The sequence below is a fragment of the Colius striatus genome, chromosome 20 (genome assembly GCF_028858725.1).
Source record: "Colius striatus isolate bColStr4 chromosome 20, bColStr4.1.hap1, whole genome shotgun sequence".
Taxonomy (NCBI): domain Eukaryota; kingdom Metazoa; phylum Chordata; class Aves; order Coliiformes; family Coliidae; genus Colius; species Colius striatus.
Genome location: NC_084778.1, coordinates 9,974,971 through 9,997,969, shown reverse-complemented (window position 1 = coordinate 9,997,969; position 22,999 = coordinate 9,974,971). Strand labels below are relative to the sequence as shown.

At 46.2% G+C, this 22,999-nt stretch overlaps 1 protein-coding gene across 1 annotated transcript in view; it reads left to right on the top strand.

The window, feature by feature from the left end:
- The first annotated feature begins 5,485 nt into the window (after nt 1–5,485).
- Nucleotides 5,486–22,999, top strand: part of AUTS2 (activator of transcription and developmental regulator AUTS2) — a 773,956-nt gene continuing 756,442 nt past the window's right edge. The window contains exon 1 of the mRNA XM_062012470.1: nt 5,486–5,779. Coding sequence (XP_061868454.1) covers nt 5,486–5,779 — 294 coding nt within the window. The remainder of the gene's footprint in view (nt 5,780–22,999) is intronic.

The window sequence follows — 22,999 nt, the reverse complement described above, 5'->3', positions numbered from 1 at the left end:
AGAAGCACAGGTTTAGTCAGCTTCTACTAAGGTGTTTATTAACAAATCACAAGGAACTAGCAGGATCCAAACACTCTTGAGTTTGGCCATGTGCAATAAACACGCACAGCTTTACTGCTTGTGACTCCTTTGTTCTCTAGACACCAAGTTTTCCCCTGCTGTAAAATACTGTAGATGTAGACTCTGAAGTTCTGATCTCCTTGCTGCACTGATACTTTTTTTAATTGATAAATTTGCTTATGTTTTCATTTCATCATGTTCTTATAACCAATTAGGCAAATGAGAAATGCAGATAAATTGGTTTTCCATCTTTTCTGGAAAAACTTGTGCTTCTGTTGATGCCAGCCAGCTTTTTATTTCCATCATCAGATTGAACTCTGAGCTGTTTTTAAGGTGTATCTATCAATTACACAATGATTTCCACCAGCTGCATAAAAAAATCCAAACTCCAATGTTTCTGGGCCAGCCAATCTACCAACATTTTAATGCACACCACAATATCCTGCTACTGCTAAGGATGGTTGTAGCACTGTTCTTAAACACAAGAGAGAGAACTGGAAGCCAGGTTCATATGTGTGCCTGCCCTGACTGTTGCTGTCAGGAGGATGCTGGCAGATTGGATCAGGCTGGTGGTCCATCTAGTCTCCCACCCCTTGTTGTGTTTTAGAAATGGTTTTAGGTTCTAAGGTATTAAAATGTCCGTCTCCTTCAGCCACTTTGTAATCAATATTCTGGTTACTCTGAAAGTTCTCATTATTTTTGATCTCTGAGCTGCCTTGTGGCAGCAAGTTAAGTGGGTTAGTTCCATCACTTGGGAAAGGTCTGATTGTCTCTTCTCTGTATATTCTCCCTTGATGAAGTTCTGAAAACCTGTCTTTTGATGGGTGTCAACTAACTACTTTTAGTATTGCCTTTATCATTACTCTTGCATGATTTCTCTTTTCAAAGGTCATGGGTTTCTATTTTTCCTTGTTGGTTCACATTGGGCACTCCTTCCTTAGCTGTTTCTCTTTCAAACCACCTGTTAAGAAAACACCTTTTAGAACAACCAGCCCAGCTATGAAGCTAGACCATCTCTGATAAGCAACACAATCTGTACAAGAAATGCAATTTGGAGAAGATAGTTTTAGCTTTATGGAACTGTTTTAAATTCCTCTGCCATCCACACCATCACCCTGTCTTTTAGTTTGCCATCAGAATCTGTCTTAGCATCTGTCATCAGCATCTGTCTTAGGTGGACTAAAGTGTTAAAAATGCCATCTTTAAAGCTTAACCCCAGAACACAGTGAAAATTATTCTTGTTAGGGGTAAGGGTCTTGACATTTCTTCAAGCAATGAACAACTTGCTGATCAGTGTGCCAGGGGCTACACCTAAAAAACCACCTTTTAGTGTTTTTAAGATTGCAGATTTGGTTTTGCTGCAATGCCTAATGGCAATATGGAGATTGCAGTTCTTGTTCTTTGTTAACCTATTCCTCTTCGTTATTTCAGAATAGGAAGCTTTGGGTATCTGTCTCAAATCAGATTAGTGCATGTCAGGAGGTTGGGACATCCCTTTTTTCTACTGTATCTAGCAACAGGACAAGGGGTGATGGGATGAAGCTGGAACACAAACAGTTCCATTAAAATGTAAGAAAAAAACTACTCTACTGTTTGAGTGAGGGAGCCCTGGCCCAGGCTGCCCAGGGAAGGTGTGGAGGCTCCTTCCTTGGAGGTCTTCAAGACATGCCTGGACACGTTCCTGTGTGACCTGATCTAGGTGGGAGCTGCTTCTGCAGGGGGGTTGGACTAGATGATCTCTCAAGGTCCCTTCCAACCCCAACCATTCTGTGATTCTATAGGTCTGTTAGTACATGTTCAAGAAGTACCCTGTCTGTGGGTGACAGTAACTAAGAGTTGAGTACACTAGTTGTTAAACTCAAAACCAGTGACTCAGCAAGGTACCACAGCACACTAGTGCCTATAAGGGAAAAAAAAACCCAGCTATTTTCTCACACCAGACGCCAGGTAAGATGTATTTCTAGAGGAAAAGCTAAGAGGTAGCCTAAAAACAAATGTGCATGGAGGTCTGCGGTATCTTTCCCAAGCAAGATGACTTGAAATAGTCATTTGGAGACAAGAACACACTGGAGAGAGAACTTCTAGAGTATCTGTCTGAAGTCTGGTGTAACAGGAAGGCCTACCTGTCCTCCTTCCCAGAGCAGTCAATGTTGGTGGAAATGCTCCTGCAGCATCACACAGAGAAAAACAATACTTTGCCTGTATTGTACCCAAAAAGGTGACCAGTGGCTTCTAATGCTTGATATAAATATTATGCAGAAGCAAAACGTGCTGCAATGGAGGATGAGTTAGATGGATGGCTTTTAATCTCATTTTTTTCAGCAGACTTGCAAATCTAGGGACTTGTTTTCTACAAAGAATGAAAGAATAAATCACACATCGCTTCTGTTTTCCACATACGTGCGTTCAAGAAGGAAACAGACTGAGCAGACTTTCAGCCGTGCAATGAACGTCTGCAGAAACGTATCCCACTACAGGTCTCTTAAGTCTTTTTAATGGTGATGGATGTGCAGGAAACTGTAATCAATTACATTGCCCTGAAAATTACATAGTTCTTTTCAAAAAAACCCCAACAGGTAACAGTTGTTTGATACAGTACAGCTTAGTATTTGTGATAATACAGAGAGCTTGTAATATCTGAGCGTGCCTGTACACACGAATTGTATCGCTTCCACAATACCTGCACAGCTTCTTCTGCATAGTCAGACCCGTCAGGCAGCTGTAAGTGAGGCAGAAGAACCTGAAGCAAGATAGAGAAATGCATGTGAAACAGAAACAAATCCGAACAGGGAGATCTAAGGTCAGATCTAGGAGGTGATGTTCTCTAGCTCGCTATTTGAGAATGTTTAAGAACTAGCCATGTGCCTGTACAACGAGCAGCGTGGCCTTCTGTAAGGTACACGCTCTCGTGCTATCAGATTCCACACAGCTTTGTGCTTCCTCCTCTTCTGGTTCACACCCATACACCACCAGCTTAAAAGTGCCTGCCTGCCATCCAAGAGATGTGGTGGCAAAATGTCGTTTGCTTCCTCGATAGAGAGGGTGTATCTGATTTCCAGTATTTCACATAGTCACTTAACACTCATATACTAAGAATATTGCTTGACTGGTGGCCTAAGTCAGGCTACAGAGTAAACAATGTATTAAGCAGTCAAGCAGAGCATCACCTCCTGAAAGTGGGGGCAGCCTAGATGGAGACTGTTGACAAAATACACACATACAGGACACAGCAAGGGGCAGATCTGGTTCTTGTACAGATGGAGAATTAAATGATTTCTCTTTCTCTCCCCCCACCAATATATTTCAGACTATTCAACAGCCTGATCATCTGGTAGAGAGAGGAAAACCAGTGCTGTGCTTCCACAGCCCTTCTTTTCCATCCTGAACATTAGGACTCTGCAGGTTTGCTTCTCTTTACCACCTTTTCCTTTCCTAGGAAATCTAATCTGCTCTGGTCCTAAATCTTTCCTTCCAAAGCCAGACCAAACAGCTTCACCCATCCTTATCCTTCCGTTCCCCCAGCTGCTTTCCCTGGTCAGAAAGCACCAGGTGAGAAGAGTGACCATAAGAACAAGCTCGAGGAGTAAGTTTGTTAGTTCCACAGTCTGGTTCTGAGGTGCCGCGGGCAAATACGCCTTAACGGGAACCCCTCCACACAACTGTAGTGGGAAAACTTAAGAGGGGAGACAAGATGGGCACACACCATAGGGGGAAGGTAAGCGGGACGTGAGCTACAAGTGGCCAAACCTCATCTGAGCAGCCTGTGAGTTTTGTCAGCAGACCTGTGTGGTGCCAGCCGTGCTGTGGTGCTGCCCTGGCAGCCCCGGTCTACCCGGGCCAAAAGCGCGTGGGCCGTCAGGATGGAAGCCCCCCTGCTCCCGGGCTGAAGGCAAGACCTAACACACACAGCGGCGCAGGAGTCGGCACGGCACCGAGGGACAACCACCTGAAGCGGCGCGGGAAGGAGACAGAGCAGGAGAGGGGCTGGACGCGAGGAGCGCTGAGGCGACGGGGGAAAGCCGCGGCGGCCAGAACGGAGGGTAAAGTTGCTGCGGGGAGCAGGGGCCGGGGCGCGGAGTGCGCAGGCCCCGCGCGCATGCCCGCGCCTCCTTCCGCGCGGCCGGGGCGCCGCGTTTGGCGCGGCGGGGAGCGGGCGGGGCGGCGGCGGCACGTGACCGGCGCGGGGCCGCGCGGCCGCTGGGGGCCAGCACCGCCATCCGCCGCGCGCCGGCTGCGCGGCCGCGGGCGCCGGGTGCCCTCCCGCCAGCCGCGGCCACCGGCCGGCTGCAGCCTGCTTCCCCGCCGCGGGGACGACGGGGCGAGGCCGGCGGCGGGAAGCGCGCACACACACACCGGTGCCGTCCCCACTGGAGCGTATTTGAGCCTCAGCACCACCTCTGTATTTTTTATTATTACCGTTGTTGTTGTTGTTGCCGTTTTTGGGGAGGGGGCAGCTCCTCCGCTCGGATCTATTGTCACCACCACCAGCATCCCCCCTTCTCGCCACAATTAATCCGATGAATTTGCCATGATTGATCCGTATTAATAGCTGGGGTGGGTGGGCGTGTTTGGGGGCTTTTTTCCTTTCCACCCCTCTCTCTTTTTTCTTCTTCCCCCCCCCCCTTTTATTGTTTGGTTTTGGTTTTGGAGGGGCCGGGCTGGGATCCGATCTCCGCTCCACAGTCCATCCCTGGTCGGTGCCTGAGAAAATTGCATCTGGATGCATCGTTATTATTATTATTGTGTTTGATCCAGGGAGATAAAGGAGGAGGGGGAGAGGAGTGCGTGTTCGTGGGGAGGGGAAGGCTGCACCCTTCCCTGCACACGCACAGAGAAAGAGAGCTCCATACAGCTACAGATATATATATTTTTTTTTCCCCCTGGAACTTCTTTTAGTTGAGGAGGAAAGGAAGAAAGAAAATAAATTTTGTGCAAGGATATACTCTCAGCTCCCTCCTTCCAGCGGGTCTCTTTTCTTTATTCCCCCCTTCTCCTCTGCTTTTTTCCCCCCTCTTTCGGCGATCCTCACCCTCCCAGCCCCTCGATCAAAGCATTCCGCTATTCTGATTTATTGCCTGCTTGGTGAGGCTGCTTTTTTTTTTTTTCTCTCCTCTTTCTTTCTTTCTCTCTCGCCTTTTTTTTTTTTTTTTTTTTACAAAGGCGACCTGAGATCAGCCATTACTTTCCTTGGCTCGCTTATAGGAATCTCTTACATTTGGTGCTTGCTGCTGGTGGTGGTGGAACCGCACTCGGATTCTTTCATCCCCCCCCCAACCCCCCCCACCCCCTTGCTGTCCTCTCCTCCCTCCCTTTCTCCTTCCCTCTCTCCCTCCCTTCCTCCCCCGTTATTCCGCCGGGGGAGCCGGATTTGTGGCTGCGGTGGGGCGGGGGGGCACGAGAGCGAGAGGGAGAGCCGGCGAGAGACATGGATGGCCCGGCGCGATGCAACGGGCTTCGGAAGAAGCGGCGATCGCGGTCCCAGCGCGACCGGGAGCGGCGAGCCAAAGGCGGGCGGCGCGGCTCTGCCGCCGGAGGGGCCGCCGGCCCCGGGGCCGCCGCCGCGCTCTCCTCCTCGGGCTCGGAGAAGGAAGACAATGGGCCCCCGCCGCCGTCCCGGCCGCGGCCCCCCCGGAGGAAGCGACGGGAGTCCTCGTCGGCCGAAGAGGACATTATCGACGGTTTCGCGATGTCCAGCTTCGTCACTTTCGAGGCGCTGGAGGTAGGAGCGGCGGCGCTTTGTGTGCGCCTCATTGTGTGGGGGCAGCGCCGGGGGGAGCCCCCGCCGCGCCGACCCGGACACCCGCCCTGCCCCCCCGCCCCTTACACCCCCCCTCACCGGGCCGGCGCCGCCGGGGGTGCCCGCGGGGCCGGTCCCGCCGCCCCATCCCCGTCCCCGGGGTGCCCCGCTCCCCTCCCTTCTCCTTTCCTGCCGCCGACACCTGCAGCCTGGCGCGCCGCTCCCGGCGGGCAGCGGGGGGCTCCGGCGCGCCGGCGGGGACCGGGGCGACCCCCACTCCCCCCCCATCCCCGCGCACACACGCACAGACGGACCCCCCGCCACCTCGGGCAGGGGAGCGGGGAGTTGTGCGCGCTCCCCCCGCGGGGCTCCCGCCGGCGCTTTCCCTCCTCTCCCACGGATCAAACTTTTCTCGCGCCGCGGTGTCCCGGCGGGGCCGCCCACTCGTGTCCGCGGGGCCGCGGGGGAGAGGAAAGGAGGGAGGGGAGGGGGATGCGTGCGTTCCATCCCGCAGTCTCGCCGACCGCCGGTGCTGTCGCTGGGCGGGGGGTGCCCGCCCTGCCGCGCTCCCTGCCGGGCTGGCGCGAGTGGGCCCGGCGGTGGGCGGCGCGGCCTCCGCTTCCACGAGGGGCACCGGGGCATCCCCACCCCCGCCGGTGCCGAAGCAAGGGCTGCGGGTAAGCCGAGGCCGGGCGGAGCGAGGCACCACCCGGGAGCACCCCCTCCCCACGCCGCCCGGTGCGTCCTCGGTCCGCCGTGGGCTCAACGTCCACCCGCCTCCGTGGGTCCGCTGCCAGCCTGGCCGGGGCCGTGGTGGGGATGCGGCCGTGCAAGGGGAGCTCCGGCCCGTGTGTTTGAAGGGTTTTGTTGTTTATAACTTCTGCTCTGGAGAAGTTTGCAGTGGCGGAAAGCAGATTTATTTGGGTTTACGTGTGCTGGAGTCACCGCTGGAACGATTATGAACTGTCAAAATAAATGTGGAGATGAAGCTGATTGTTTAACAAAAATCTCTGTGTAGCTCTTAAGCTGTTTAAATATTTACCCAGGAGTACTTAGTGGTGTTTTGTTTTCTTTAATTTTGCTGCTTTTGTTTCTTTCTGGTTTGGAGCCATATTTTGTCCTTGGTTACACCTGTATGTGATGTCTCCAAGAGAACTTATTCTGGTGTAACTGAAGGGAAGGCTTGTTCACTCCAAGGAAACTCCACATGGTTGGTGGTAGGCTTCTGTAAACAATAATGAGCAAATGCTGAGGTAACGAAGACTTGATCTTACCACCATTTCTCTCACCTGGTGAGCCCATCTACAAATGCCCTGCTCAAACCAGAGAGAGGAGAAGTGTGAGTATGTGTTTGTTGGTAAAAGTAAGAATCGCGTGCTTCTGTTTGGACAAAATCACGTTCTCCCTCAAACAAAGCCCCGGTTTGTGTCATTAGGGGTTTTATGGGAATACAAACTGGAGAATTTGGCCATAGTCCTCTTTGAAGGGGAAGCGAAGAGCAAATGTTATGGTCAGAACTTGGTAGGGTGTTTTAGCAATTGTCTTTATTCAGTTTCACGTTGTATTTGTTTTCCCCTTGAAATGAGAGTAATTGCCGTGCTCTTTTCTCTTTGCAAAGCCAAGAATGGCTACTACTTGCATCCTGCAGTAATCCTATATCGCTAAAAAGGCACGCAGAAACGTTACCCAGTTCTGCCAGCTAATATCACTTTCAGATAAAACAATACCTTGCACGCTGAGACTTGACATACTTTTAATGTTCATGTGATAGGTGGCACATTTTGACCTAACGATTTCATGCTGCGTTGAGAAATAATGTCACAAAATCGGTGTTAGGTGCTTTTCCCTGCAGCTTGGTGTGTGTGTTGAGAAAGTTGTTTCTAAGGATCAGAGGGAGATGAAGGTGTCTAAGGCACGAGCCCAACATGGCAGGAATTACTGTGCACGTCATGTGTAGCAGCCTGAAGTTTTCACTGTGGTTTTTAGTGTTGGTGAGGAGGTTGTGAGTGGCTGGTGGAGTGAGATATCTCAGCCTTGGTGAGATGTTTTGGTGTTATTGTGCTTGAGTTGGGGGAAGAAGCCTTGGGTGCTGTGACCAGATGCCCTGGTCTTTTTTACATCTCGTGCTTTGGGTCTGCCCATGGCTCACTGGAGGCTATGGAGGTTTCTCCTCAGGTTCCAGAAGATGTGACAAGACTGCCCATCCAGGCTTTGTGCTTGAACTTCAGCCTTTTGTCAGCTCAAAGTGTGCAGAGACAGAGAGTGTTTTGTTCTGCTTGATGTGAAAAAAGGTGAGAACCAAAGTGCGGAACATATTCACTGCTGTAAGGTCTGGATCAGGCAGCCCAGGAGAGGGGGAACAGGCAGGGGGTGGCTCACGCAGGAGGGCACAGGGCAGCCACCACAGAGGGATGACTCTGAGCCCTCTGCTTATGAGGACATCACTGCAGCAGTAGGTGTGTGAAGTGTCACCCCAGGATCTTCTTACAAATGCCGTGTATAAAGTTGCAAACATGAACAAGAATTTCCATTTAGCTTTGTTGTACTTGTCCTGTTTGTTGAGGTGACTGAAAAAGCCCAAACTGTGCAAAACACCGTGTTGTGTGAAGCTCATAGATGGGGGGAACACGAGTGCTGTGCAAGAAGAGCAGCATCCCGTGGCTGCTATAGCTTCAGTAGGAGTCCTCCCTGTCTGTTATGGTTATGTTGATAACAGTTCCCATCCCTTGAAGCCAAACAGTCTTTTTAACAGCTCTCACTCCTGAAGCTGTTTTTCCTTCCAGGTATCAGTAGCCTTCTCGTGCTTGTCAAGTGTAAATAGTTTGGTGTGGAAACAGAGGCCATCTGCTTCTGGTTATCTATCTCTGGGTTTATGGCAGCCTAAACCGTGATCTCTCTAATGTTTGTGTGGGGCATAGAGGGGAAGAGGGAGCTGGACAAAGACACTGGATTCTCACTGTAGGTTTTTGGCTTGTTTTTTTCCCCTTGGAGAACAGTTGAACATATCCAGTGTCATTGCAGATACAGCCAAACTGATCCTGGCCTTGCTAGGCTCTGGTGTAGCAATGTGAAGTGTAGGCCTGTCCCGTACACCGAGGAGCATCTTGAAGCTTTGACCTTCAGAAATGAGCACTTACTCTGTAGTTAAGCAGCTGAGTTGTGTTCCTACAATTTGACTTCATTCACCAGATCCTCCCGTGAACAGCCTTGCTGGGACTAAGAACAGCAAGCTCAGTGGTTTGTTCACTCCAGAGCAGTTACTCACACGTCACTTCTTTGACCTCTCCAAATCATCCAGCCTGTAAAAAGAGAAAGCTGCAGATGCTTCGTACCTGTGTTGGGGTGAGCAGTGTCTTGCCAAGCTGACTGCTTTCTGCAGCTTGGTGTAGCCCATGTGGCACTGCTGGTGTGTTTGTTACCAACAATAATAGCGTGAGGTTCTCCAAACCCAGGTGGGCATTTTAGAGGCCAGTTTGGCAGGGAAAGGACATTTCTCAAGATGTGATAACTCGATCCATTGGCATGACTTTCTCCATGATGTGCTCTGGCAGCATTGTTGAGGAGGTTTCTGTGGAGCTCTCTGAGGTGAGATTTTGCTGTTTGTCTCTCACTTACCCCCTGGTGTGTCGGACTCCAGGCAGGAGACCAACATGACATGGCTGTTGTCATGCTGTGGTGAAGATGGTTTACGATGATGAGAAATGAAATCTGACCTGACTGTTAAGATAGCTTAAAGCCTGGGAAGTACATGTTTTCTGAGTCAGCTCTGACCATCCCTACGGAGCAAGCAGTTGGTTTCAGGTTTTCTGAACGCCGAGTAAGGTAATGAGTTTTCTTCTGCGGATGTTTGTTTAGCTTTGGCTCCGGCAGTTCATCTGACAAGCCTGAAATGGGACACAGGTATTTATAAAGCATGGTTAGAAGCATTGTGGGGCTGGAATGGGGGGCAGTTGTGTTTAGATGGGGAGTTTTGTTTCATAAAGCTGGCACAATTTCTCACTGTGCATTTGCTGAGGTAATTTCTGTTCAGCACCCAGGTCTGTTTTGAGACTGTGCTAAATTTATTGTCAGGTAAAGCCAAATATAATTAATTACAAATGAGAAATGCTGACAAATGTTTGTCAAGGAGCTGTTTAATGAGCTTCAAATTCTGTGTCAGATGATTCCATCCACCTAGTGTAAATAATTTTGAAGCAATTGCTCCACTGTGTTTGTGTGATTTAGGCAGATGTTAGCTACAGCAGTTTTACATATTGGAGAGATAAGATGAAACTCGATGGAGTAAAGCTTAACAGATGATGTGAGCTTTAAAATAAAGACACTATTGTTACACAAACAATATGTGGAAATAACAGGGAGGTTTTCAAGATACCATGGTCTCAGTTTTGTGTCAGTGTGTGCTGACAGGATGGCTCTGTGTATGCATCTCAGTGCAGGAATTTGCTTTAATAACTGTTGTGTGATATCCATCACTAGGCACAACCCACTGAAAATAGAAATAGTTTGGCTGCCTGACAGCAGAAGCTTTGAGCAGGACACAAGCATGACTGGCTTGCAGTGTGGTTTTCCTCCCCAAATCATTCGCTTTTCCCCAGCCTTTTAGCTGTCCTGATTATCCTGCTTGCTTAAATTCTCAGAGATTTCAAGCAAGTTTGTTCTGCCTTGTCTCTACCCCTTCATATTTCAAAAGGAATTTGATCTTCACGCCTTGCTGCAGCAGCATCATAACATCAGGTGTTTGTTCAGTGCTGTCAGCAAATTTCGGTAGCCCATCTCGTGTTTATTGACTGCCTAGTTGCTTAGGTGTTTGTCCTAGTCTCTGTTTGCTCATGCAAGTCTGCAGATTTAGGCCAGCAGAGAAAAGAAAGGGATAACTAAACGAAGACATCTGCGGATGGTGAGTGGCATCGGGTTTTGTGTGACGCTGGGATATCATACGAAGCGATGCTCTTATTATTTGCACTGTGTATTTAGAGGAAACAGTAAATTGACGTGAGATCAAATTTTAAGATAACCTTGACAGAGCAACTGAGTCTCTTGATGAAAACTCTCAGTGCCTAGACCTGACAAAACAGCAATCCAAAGCTGAAGCGAGGCTGGAAACAGCAGGATGCGTATTCCACAAAAGGAACCTCTTCGGTAATATTTGAAACCTCTGTTACTATGGTCTGGGTGCCCAAATACCTTTAAAATACTTTAAAATGACTTTTAAAAGCCTGATACCTTTCTGGGAGGTGAAGCACCCACAACTCCCACTGCCTTCAGTAGGTGTTGAAGAGCTGAGACTGTCTCTTTGGGCAGATAATGACTGAGGATTGTGATCTCTGCATAAATACTGTTTTAAACTCCTGGTAATAACAGTGTAATGGAAGGTGGGGATTTTTTACCATTCCCATGGGTGGTAGTAGGAGTCACAATGGCCTTGAGATGAAGAAGAAAGAGTTTATAAGGACAAGTTCTTCGAATAAATGTGATTCAAGTAGTCTCCACTGGCCCCGCTCTTTAAGGTTAACATTAATGGGAATTATGCCACATATCAATAGGACAGAAGACACCCTTCATCCTCCTTTATCTTGGTGTCTTTTTCTTTTCCTGCTATTTGGGTGAGAAAGTAAGCCCTTTCTCATTAAATATCTGGGGCCTCTGCTGGGGTGAGGGAGTGTAAAGAAACAGATTTCTAAAATAAGGCTCAAGGATCAGGAACTTGGAAGGAAAACGTTCACTAGGGAAAGGCAGAAATACATCAAGGGGCTGAGTAATTGAAAGATTGAGTTACAACACTGAGATCAATAAGGAAATACCAAGGACTGGATGGGAACACTGAGAACTAGAGTGAGGTGTTGTTACCATAAGTGGAAGTTTTGGGAAGGATCCACTGCAGCGTGTAAATGCTCCTTGGTGAGGGCCCTACCCTTGGTACCTCAACAAAACCCGTCACCACTTATAAACACGTTCAACCTGGTAACTCTTCAGCTAGGAGAAAGGCAGAACTGTTCTTCTTTCCATTAAGTGGCCTCCTCTTTCCCCACTGACTGTGCTACTATATTGTTTCCTTTTTTTGGGGGCTTTTCTTTTGGTTTTAAGGTCTCTTTCCAGCAGTTTGACGGGAAGACCCTTCCACATTACACCGGGGGGCTGACCTGCAGCCTTGTAATTATCTGCAGCTAAATTAGAAGGTTAATCTTTGTTCTGAGCAACAATAAGTTGAGTCAGATAGGTTTTAAAAATAACCCAAGCCCAAGTTTAGTGAAGTCTCAAATGCAATTAATAAGAAGGTAATGGAGTTAGGAAGGTGCGGGCTGAAACGTGGAAATGTTTAACTCTCAGTTTTCCTTTACTCAAGCTGCAGTACTTGCCTGAGACATCACCTTGGTTCTGCAGGGAGAAATTGCTTCTTGTACATCATTCTTATGATTTATCAGTTCAGTATCTGTGTTCTCATTGGGGTTTGGCTCAGTGTGTGCCACAAATTACCAGCTGTATGCATTTTTTTTGTATAGTCAGTTTGTTGTTGTTTTGACTCAATGCCAAGCCCTGGTGAAGACCACTTCAGAACATCATAGTCCTCTAAACTCCTTTGTTGTCAAATGGATATGAAAATCCACTTTGTAAGTAAGGAGAAATGGCTAATGCAAGTAGGGATTTGTTTTGCTGCAACAGCAGAATGTGCAGTGGCAATTTGTCAGATCCCTAGCTCAGCTCTGCTGTACTATTTGCCTTTAAATAATGTGTTACCTTAATATCTTGAGATTTTTCTTCTTGTATCTTGGCAACACTGCTGCTGAAGTTCACACACTCCTGCCGTGGAGAGGGAAGGTTTTAACTAAAAGGATAGGTCTTTAGTCTGGCAAATATTAGGGGCAGGAGTTTTGGTTCTGCACTCCTCTGTGGAGGAATAAAAGTCAGCAGAAGCAGCAGATTATTCCTTGGCACTGTGCACATCTTTCTGTTTGTGAACTTTTGCCTATCAGGTCTGATGTGATCACCTTGCATGGCATATGCACCATGTGGATTTACTTGATATTTGGTATGCATCTTATTCTTACTGGTTTTAAAAGCCTTTAAGACAAAGACATGGGAGATGTGCAGAGGTGTATTGATATCTAATGCACCCAAGTTCCTGGCTGTCTGAACTTTAGAATGTGTAATGTTGACTAATGCATGTGTTATTGATATGATTAATATCCCAAGTCTGAATGGGACACACAGGAGACAGGTTTAGTGTTCTCTCCAGAAATGGTTGCACTTTATTCTCTCACACATGTGTTTGCCAGCTTCCTAAAGTGGAAGTTACTTCTCCTCTAGAATCAGTGCTTTTAGAAGATGTCTCTTCTTGTGTTTTCATTTGGTAGCAAAGAGGATTTACTGGTTTGGAAATAAGACTACTAGAACCTGTCTTCCCCATCCACAAGCCTGAGCTTGTCCTTTGTTGGATGAGCTCATGAAAGCAAGCAAACATCTTCAGCCTTTGAGACATGTCTTATGGTGACCATCGTTTGGGTGAAGCTATCTGGGGCAGGTTTGTGAATGCTGCAGGATGCCAGTACACACCTCAGAGAGCTAGATAGAGGTAGACACCAGGAGATTCTAGGTTAGATTAACTTTTAAGTGATTGGAGAGGTACTCCAGATGTTGCAAAGTAGTTGTGACAGAGTTGTGTCAGACTTTAAAACATGTTTTATATTCACGTGGAATCAAATAGTGGTGAGATCCAGAATCAAGTTCATGGCAGTTAGTGAGAAGCCTTGCTCCATAACAGGCTGACTGAGAGGGATTTATAGAGTATATAACAGTGGTTGTATCTGATACAGACAGTCCTTTGTCTGTCGGTGAAATATGCCAGATGCAGTCACCTTTTTCCCTACATGTGGGTACAGGTTGCTGTGGCCCAGGTGACCCAGTTTGCAGGCTGCTCTGGAGTGTCCTACAGCTGCTGTTAACTCACCCTCCCAGTATAGAAAAGGCATTTGTGTTTCCTTGCCCATGAAGTGGAACTGACGATACAGAACTGCTGTTCAGACATGGGACAGTTAGTGGCTTTGGGTACAAATGCATGTGGTGTAATTTCTCTGTCCTGGCAAGTTTTGACAGCCATGTTTGCACACAATTTCCTATTTCTTGAGACTTAGATGAGTTACAAGCATGGAAATAATTGTTTTTTGTTTATTTTTGCTCTGGAAGTCCTTAGTGTCCTCAGCCCTTTCAGTCTGAGAATCTGCTTCAGTGTTTTTTAAGACCTTTTCTTACATGGATGGTGGCCAAAGGGCCTGTCTTGTTGCTATGAATTGGGGATGTCCAACTGGGGGGCTGTAGGTTCAGTTCTTCACCTAGCTCCTGACCACTTTTGTCACCTTTGCCTTGGCTTGTGCACATCCAGCTGCTTAGCACTGTGTGTGTCTTGCAGGTGTGCCATTAGTGTCATTCAAACATCCTCCAGAAACTGGTACCCGCTCTTCAGCTTCTAGAAGGCCCAGGGAATGGAGCTGGGACATGCTGCTGTTGCAAGAGCTGGATAATACGCTCTCCAGCTTGCTCCAGAGCTAGCCAGAGGTGTTGGACAGCTGGGTGTGATGTGACATCCATTGGAGTGGGCACTGGTGAGGAAGGGCTGAGGCGACAAAAGTAGTTCTGACCTCTGGAGGAGTGTGTGTGGTCAGAAAGAAGCAAAGAAGTGCTGCTGTTGGGGACAATTCACGTTCTAACTGTTAGTGTTGTGGGTTTTAACACACTTCAAGGTCACTTTGTCCTTTGAATGGAATCTTTTTGATGTGAAATTGTGTCTTTTCTCCTCTTTTCTTCTCTTAAAGAAAATTCTAAATAAATACTGAGAATCAAACCCATCTGTTTTGAGGGGACCCGAATTGCCTCTCCTTATTTTATGTGATTTGGATATTACTAAATGAATAAAAGCCCTGGTGATTTTTTACTGGCTGGCTCTTGTGCTTGTAGGCAGTGCCTCTTCTAGCATTAGTTTCAACTATGGAAAAAAACCTAATACAAATGCAATTAATGTGGCTTGTTCAACAGCTGAGTGTGCTGGACTTTGAAAAAAAAAGAGAGAAAAGAAAATTTAATGAGTTCTGGGATCAGAAAGATACATCTGGTGCATGGATTTGCCAAGTTCTCAACCTCAGAATGTGTGTTGAAAAACTCAGTGAATTATGTAGCTACAAAAGTGGATCTTTGCATGTTTATAAGACCTCAGTGCAATGTCCTTCTATCTGCCTAATGACAAACAGACGTTCTCACAGAGGCGCAGCCCAGAAGGACACACATGTGCTGAAACAGCTCTGTGAGCCGAGAGTGTGTCGGAATGCTGCTACTACTGAAGGGATTTTAGAGGGTCCCTTAAATATAGGGTGAAAGAAAAGAGAATGAATAGAGGAAGGGGTGGAGAAAGGAGAGTGAACACTGAAACTTTAAGTGTATATGACGTGTGGGCTAAGGTATTGTGCCTCTGTTTCTGAACTAGAAAATTTGCAACAACTGTTTGTCATCTCTGTGTGTATTTATAGCCGTTCACATAATGAAGAAGTTTCATGAGGTTGTGATAATGGATCAAGATGGATGTAATTAAAACAGAAGCAAATTGACACCTCTAGATTAAAGGCAAACTCTAAACTAATACACCTGTACGCTGTCACTTATGTATTAGTTGTCTGGGGCAATCTGCCAGATATGCAAATAGAAAAAGACATTGGCAAATTTCCTTGGATGTGCAGTTAGGAAAAACCCAACTATTTAATCTTTCACCTAGCCCTCTTCAGGTTGTAGCAACAGTAGAATCTATTCATTTGGTGTCATTGCTTTGTGATGGGAGCAGGTTAAGTGACACAGAGGGCTGGGAAAGGAGCAGGAAGAAATACACAGGGCAGGTGATTGCCAGAGAATACAGCGTGGGCCCTTCCCTGAGAAAAGAGGTGTCAGCTGGACCCTTTCAGATCAGTACTAGCTCTCAAAACCTTAGAGGACTGAAGAGTTCACAGAATCTTAAGGGTTGGAGGGGACCTTGAAAGCTCATCCAGTGCAACCCCCCTGCCAGAGCAGGACCACCTAGAGCAGGGCACACACGAAGTTCCTTGTCGTTGGCTTTCTGTAGCATTTGGGCTCAGTTCAGGGCTTTTGGAAACTGCCCTGTAACAGGTTGGTTCTGTCATGCTGGGGTTGCCAGTAAGGAGATTTCTAAAATTTATATGTTTCTGATACACTGTCACAATTCAAATCTGATATAAATCATTACCGAGGCTGTGAAATGGCTATAAAGTATCTCAGCAATTTTCTGTACTCCTATTTTTCGACTTGTTTCAATCTGCAGAAGCTTACAATTTTTCCAGTGGAGCTGTGGACACCTGCATAGTGAATTTAAGCCTGCAGTCAATAGGTTTGCTCTCTGAATTAACACCCTTGGGCTTCTAAGAAATAGTCTGCCAGCTACTGATGTAATGTAGGCTGTGGGTATGGAACAGGAAGGGAATTATTTGCCTTGTTAGTTCCTGTGAATGGAAGTACCAGCCTTGCTTTTGAGTTGCTCCATCCCAGATAACCTGCATTGTTTTAAAATCCCTAGGGATGGAAATAGGTCCTCGTGTGGCTGATGTTTAACCCCATGGCTGGGGAGGTGGGTTTTTTTGTTAAACAGCTGATGATGGTACCTCCAGCTATGGAGTATGGAAAAAAGAATCTTACCTTCTGTGGATTTAGTGGCATTTCCTCTGGGAGTGGCTGTCCCAGAGACCCACATCCCTCTGCAGCTTCCAGTCACCTCCTCAGGTGGTTGCAGGCACTTGAGTTGGTCACATTAGTTTGTAAGTAGAGTGCTACGACAGCAGGTCTGGAGACCTCAGTGAGGCCCCAAATTCTTGAATTCAGTTTTAAAATCAGGCCTGAAGCTCTCTGCCCCAGTCGAGGGTAAACCAGAAGGCAATCCAGTGGTCTGCCTTGCTGGGCTCTGGGCTGTGCTTCTGCAGGGACGTGGTGCAAAACACACCTATTTTCAGGCATCTCTCTGCGTAAAACCTCCTATGGGCATGTGGTGGTGGTGTACTTTTTCTGTGTTAAAACATCTCCTTTTTATAAGGAGACACTAAGGATCAGTCCTGCGAGGTGCACTGGCTTCAGAGTGATTTCAAATGGTACCAGTTTTTGTCTTCAGTGCTTCAACAACTTTTCTTCCACCTTTAATCTTTCATGAGCGGAAGCTTCAAAAGATAATTAGTAAAACATGCTTTTATCTGCATTTATCTCAAAACATGATTAATTTTTTAACTGCAATTACAGCAATCATTTCAAGTTTCCTCTATATTAATGAGTAAAGGATTTTTTTTGAGAGAGTGCCTAAATATGGCTATATTGGCCGAGTTGAAAGGTGCATTTATGAGTGTGCTTTTTGTTTTCATTGCTAGGGATTGAATTTCCGGTTGCAGGAAGTAATATTTCACATGGATTAAAGGCTTTGAAATGCTTTTGCCCGGCTTCTCTGGATCATTTTGAGGAGCTGACAATGATAAGAACTGACTCCTGCACATTGCAAGGCCTGGGTACTGAATGCCCAGTTCCAGGTTTCCCTTGTGGTGGTGCTTTTTCCCTCGGTGCTGTGTGTGTGTGTGACTGTCAGGATATCCTCTGCCTGCCGTTCTTGGCATTGAAATGTAAGATATACGATGCAGCCGGTCTGTTGTTAATGAATTGCCAATGAACTTGTAAATTTTCACCTTTGCCATTTCTGTCTTTGTTACAGGCAGCTTAAGGCATCTTTTATTACTATTTCGCTCCAGGGAGAAAGATGTTCATGTCTGTTCCTGTCTTTATTACTGGTACTAATGTATGTAGGACTGTCCAACTGGTGTCCTGTAGCCTGGATCCAGTCTATAAGGGCGAGTGTGTGGCCCTTCTGGGTTCTGAGCACCTCTTGTCTGTCTGGTTGGTTGCCCTCAGTGCCTCTAGAAAGTCTTGCCAGTGGCACAGAGATATCCAAACCATGTATCCCTCCCAGAGTACAGCTTTTGTGTAGTTTTGCCCCATGAAGGCAGCTCGTCGGCCCTGGCTCCTGCTTCTCTGTGAACAGGAGAGAGAGGTTTTGGGCTGGAGCTGCAGTTTTGCTGCTTTGTGCCTCAAAAAGGAACTTAACAGAGAGCAGCCCTGAGGCTGCTGGAAGAGATGCTGGGGTCATGATGTGGTCTCAGTTACCACAGCAGAGCCCAAGCAGCAAGATAAACAGAACAGGCATTTGAAACTGCAGCTGCGAGAAGTTTAAGGACCTGATTTTTCTGTGGGGTGTTTTATTGTTTCACTTCAGTTAGTCCTGGTTGCCAGAGGTGATTCAGAGTGAGCCTGCACAGCCTTGGTTCACATCTGATTTTAGCTTCTAAATCAGGATTGTAGTTACCCTGCCCTGCAGTCTGGGAAGGTGGATGGGCTGATGACTGCAGCAGTGGAATGGGCAGCTGCATTGGAAGGCATGTGAGTGTGTAATCAGATTTTTGATAAACCAGGTCTGTAAGTCCCTTGAATGAGTAGCTTTGCTGTGAATAGCCTCATAAGGTCTGCTGTGGCTGCTCTCTTTGTTTGGTACTCTAACAAAATATTGCTCTGATATCCTTGTTGGCATATTTTTACATCTCTTATCCATACTTTGGATTTGTTCTGGCTGCAGTCTTATTTTGTTTTGCAAAATCTACCTGGGATTGGGACAGAGATATATGTTTGCTAAGGCAGATTTGGAAATTGCATTGTTGAAATACAGCCCATATGGGCCATTGTAAAATGGTTACTGCAGCATATAATTGCCTTCACAATGATGTGCTTTGTCATTTTACTTCCATCTTCAAAGAGGCTCTCCTGTAGTCTGCTGACAGCAATGGTGGTATTAGAAAACATATGGATTTGTAAAGGCATTAAACTGTCTTTAGTTCAAGGATTAGATTATAATGTTAGAGTGTGGGTCACCATGTTTTTGTGTGGATAGGCTGCACTTGACTGTGTTGGTTTATGTTGCAGGTTAGGGAAGGGTTTGTTTGTTTATTGAAGATATCTGGCATAATATTCTTTTGAATACAGAGCAAAGGAGGCATCTCTCACACCACTGCACACAGTATGAGCTGTACCTTGGTCCCAGGGCCGTGGTCCTGCCTCATGCTGTTCACTTGCAGGACTTGGTCAGGGTTTGCTGACCACACTGACAACACTTTCAAGCAGTCAGTTACAGCATGGAAAAATACACAGAATGTAAAAATCACAAAACTAGCTTTGAAATGTTAAGGTGTTTTTTGGCTTTTTTTTTCCCAGTCCTCTGTGCTGGGCTGTTACTCTGAGTATTTGGGGTGTGTTATGTTCATACACCAAGGATGCATTTACAGTGTACAGCTCCACACGTCTCAGACTATGGGGCAATCTGTTCAGCTTTTACCTTTTCTACCCTCACAGTTTCAAATGTGGATTTTTCTGGGGCAGAGGGGATAATACCCATAAAGAAGATCTTTCTTTTTCAGTTTATTATTTTTCTCTCACTTTTTGCAGCTGTTCAGGTTAGCACTCTGCCCAGCTGGGCTGTTGAAGGAGGCAGTTCTTGCTTGGCCCATGGCAACCTTCACCTTCTGCCACATGTGTTTGTTGTTGCATTTGGATTTGCTCAGATCCCTCCCAAAACAACTCCTCTGATATCTCTAGTCCTTCAAACACACTCTTTAATTAAGATGCTGAGCTGGTCCTTGGGAGATGTGGGTTTGTTTCTGTGTAAGCACAGTTGTCTTTCATAACCTTGAAGCCAGTCACTCCCCTCCCAGCTCATCATGACCGTGTGAGCACCTGCTTTGTGACTGTGCTGAGTAAGGAAGGATTTAGGCTTGAATCCATGTGTATGCTCATGGGAGGTGCTGTGTCCAGCCTTGTAGATTTGGGTTTCTTGACTGAGAAAAGCAGTCCTATGGGGACAATGCTGGCATGGGAGCTACTGTCTAGTGTGAAGCCAAATATGTGCTTGGGTGTCACCTTGAGCTAGAGTGTTAGTTTTGCTGTAGCTGAGTTTTCCTGTCTGTAAAATGAGTTTAATAATACTTCCCCTGTTTAGAGATTGCTTGGCCTCTGAATTAGCACCTGTAGGATGTTCAAGTAGTATGTGGTTAACATAAAATATCTACGTAATTTAACTGTAGGACATCAAACCACCAGTGCTTATACACATTTGGCAGGGACATATAGTTGAATAACCAAAGGCACTTGTGTTATTATCAACCACCTTTTAAAATAAAGCTGTAATTTTGCCTTAATGTTGTTTGATAGCAATCACTTCGTTAAGGAAATGTGATGTGAAGTGTAACTCAGTGAAAGTCTGATTAGTGATTTATCTTTATCCTGTTGTGATTATTAATGACATAACAGTTATTGTTGCTTAGTAATGGCTTGTTTCAGTTTTGAATCACTTACAAAATTATTTGTCCCAGCTGTGGTGTGGATATCAAGGCTAGCTTACTGTAATACCTTCAATCCATTGCAGCACAGGGAGTAAACTCTCATTCTACCTTTGAGAAGTGTTAAAGAACGTGTTACTAACCCTGGTAGCTGTGAAGGTGATGAACAAAATTAGGTCTCTCATTAATGCCAAGGTCTGCAGGTGTCACATGTCATAAAACTGGTATATCTGTGTCACTAACTGGCCTATTAAAAATAAATGCAAGTCTTTTTTAGTCCTTGTGTAACAAATTAAAGAGCAAAACTGCTTTGTGATAAGGTCTGTGTAAGATCAACGACAAGTTAATGGTTATGACACGTTTTTGCAGCAAACGTTACAGAAATGAGAAAGCAGCTTAGTCCAGTGAGAGCTTCCCTTGCTATTGCCAGGTTTTGTAGTAGGCTCTTGGCAGGGCTTTAGTTAAGGCCAGTACTAAAGTTTAAATCAGTCCCTCTTTAAGAGGGACTTGAATATGTTAAAAATCAGCACAGTACACTTAAAGTGAGTATGTGCTGATGTGCAGTCAGGAGTGGGATGTTCCTAGGTGTATGTATAACTATATCCTTATTGTGAAGCTTTGTAATGGTGACTTGTAAGAAATTTGTGACAATGGGGTGTTGGATTTTTGTTTTGAGGCTTTCAGGCAGCTCAGTCTGGTGGTGAAACAGATCCTGGAGCCACAGGGCCAAGACATGGTCCAGGCTCTGCCTCATGATGCAGCTCAGTGTCTGCCCATGGGACATGGGGACGTGGCACCTTGCTGGGGGTCACCTGAGTGTGCTGGAAAAGCCTCAGCAGGCAGCTGGGCTGAGTGACCACAGATGGGGCTGATGTGGAGGACTGTGCAGCCCAGCCACGGTGTGAGCTGGTGTGAGCCTGTTTATTGAAAGCTTTCATGTTTCCCATGTCCCTTGGCTGGTACCTGAAGGCAGCGTGCATCTGTGCAGGGAGGATGTCGGATGAGTTTGAATTCAAGCACAGGTCCAGGTCTGGGTGTAATGGTAGAATCATAGAAAGTTGGGGCTTGGAAGGGACCTTTAGAGATCATCTAGTCCAACCCCCCTGCAGAAGCAGGTAATGTACAGTGCCAATGCAGACTCCAAATGCTGAAGTCTCTACTGTATGGGATTGAACTTTATTTCTCCCTAAGAGCAATGATGAACTTTGCAGCTTGGCTTGCAGCAAGTCCTGATAATGACAAGTCATCAACATTTCCCTGGCAAGTAGCACTATTTTGGGTAATTACTTTGGGAAGCTACTGGGGGTGCCTTCTCCCCACACCACCCCCCCAGTGCAGACACTTTTTCCCATCCAGCCACATATTGCTGCTTTCTTCAGTACCAGCTAAACAGGTGGCAGGATTCAAATCACCACTCTCTGAATGGAGTTCAGTCTCCACAATAGCTCACCAGAGGCCTGTTTTGTTACAGAACATTGATTAAATAAATATTCCTATGCATACAAAAGAGGAGAAATCTGTTTCAGCACTCTGCAGTTATTTTTCCATTAATGGCAAGGAGCTCTCTCTAATTTTCCTGCCCCTTTCAATCTGTTTCCTTGTCTCCCTCCCTTCTCATCACTACTAATGCCTTCAAGTGCATGAGTAACATACAAACAACTTTCATTGCCTCTGGTATCTGTGAATGCCGTAGTTCTGACTTGGTGTGCTTTAGGAAGTCTCACTAGATGGTGTGGGGCATAATTGACTGCTTCGTGTGTGTGGTTTTGATTAACTCAATATTTCATGTTCAGTATCAGGATTCCTTGTGCTAACTGACTTTCATTTCATTAATTTATATAGCAGCAATTAAAAACACAAGGTTGCAAAACCAGCATAATGTTGAAAATCAGAGTACGATGTTTGACTTCCGAAGAATGTCTTTTCTTGTCTTCTTTGACCCCATATCTTTTCAAACCTTTGAGGCAAAAGTTACTACTCTGTGATCTGCACTGATGGAGATCCATACACATTTTGGAAGAAAAGCACCTCTTGCTCAAAGATCCTGGAAGCCAAAGGCAGCTCCAGTGCAAGCTGCTTTGATACAAAATGGTGGCAACTGCAAAGAAGTGTATGGTAAAGGATTCCTTCAGGGGTAAAAATAGCTTTACTAGTTTTAAGCTCAGCAGATATTTGTCTCAAGAAGGAACTTTTGGTTGAACAAATATCTGGCTGCAATAAATGTAGAGTGTGAGGAAATGCTGTGGCATTGCTTTGGCTCCATGCTGATGCGACTAAGATCAAAATCCACTCTCAAGAAAGTAACTTGAATTTAGCTGCTTTTAAAATGTTTTCTTCCCCTCTGGCAATAATATCTCTACTTTGGGGAAAAAAAAAAAACCAGAAGTCAGAATTTCTAAATCATTTTTCTGACTCAAATTTAGAGCTTTAAATCACAGAGCTGTTACACAGTTTACCTCTCCAGAGTAAGGTGTTTTCTAACGTTTAAAGACGATAAATGAAGCCTCCTTCCATTATATGAGCTTGTCTTAATATACTTATTTTGGCTAGATTCAAGATGAGGGTTGAAGAAGTACTGGTTTGGATAAAGCTGATCGTCTGGGTACTTTTGCAAGCAGAGCCCTTGCCCTCTCTCCTAAGCTGTGGTATGATTGCCACGGGTGAAATGAAGCCACACCAGCACGCTCTGCTCCCCCACTGCTTTGTGTTGTTTTGGGTGACAAAGGACTGGCTGTGGAAGGTTATAGCAGAAGCCCAGCGTTTGCCTTTTGTTGCTTATTGTGGGCAGTTAGTTGGA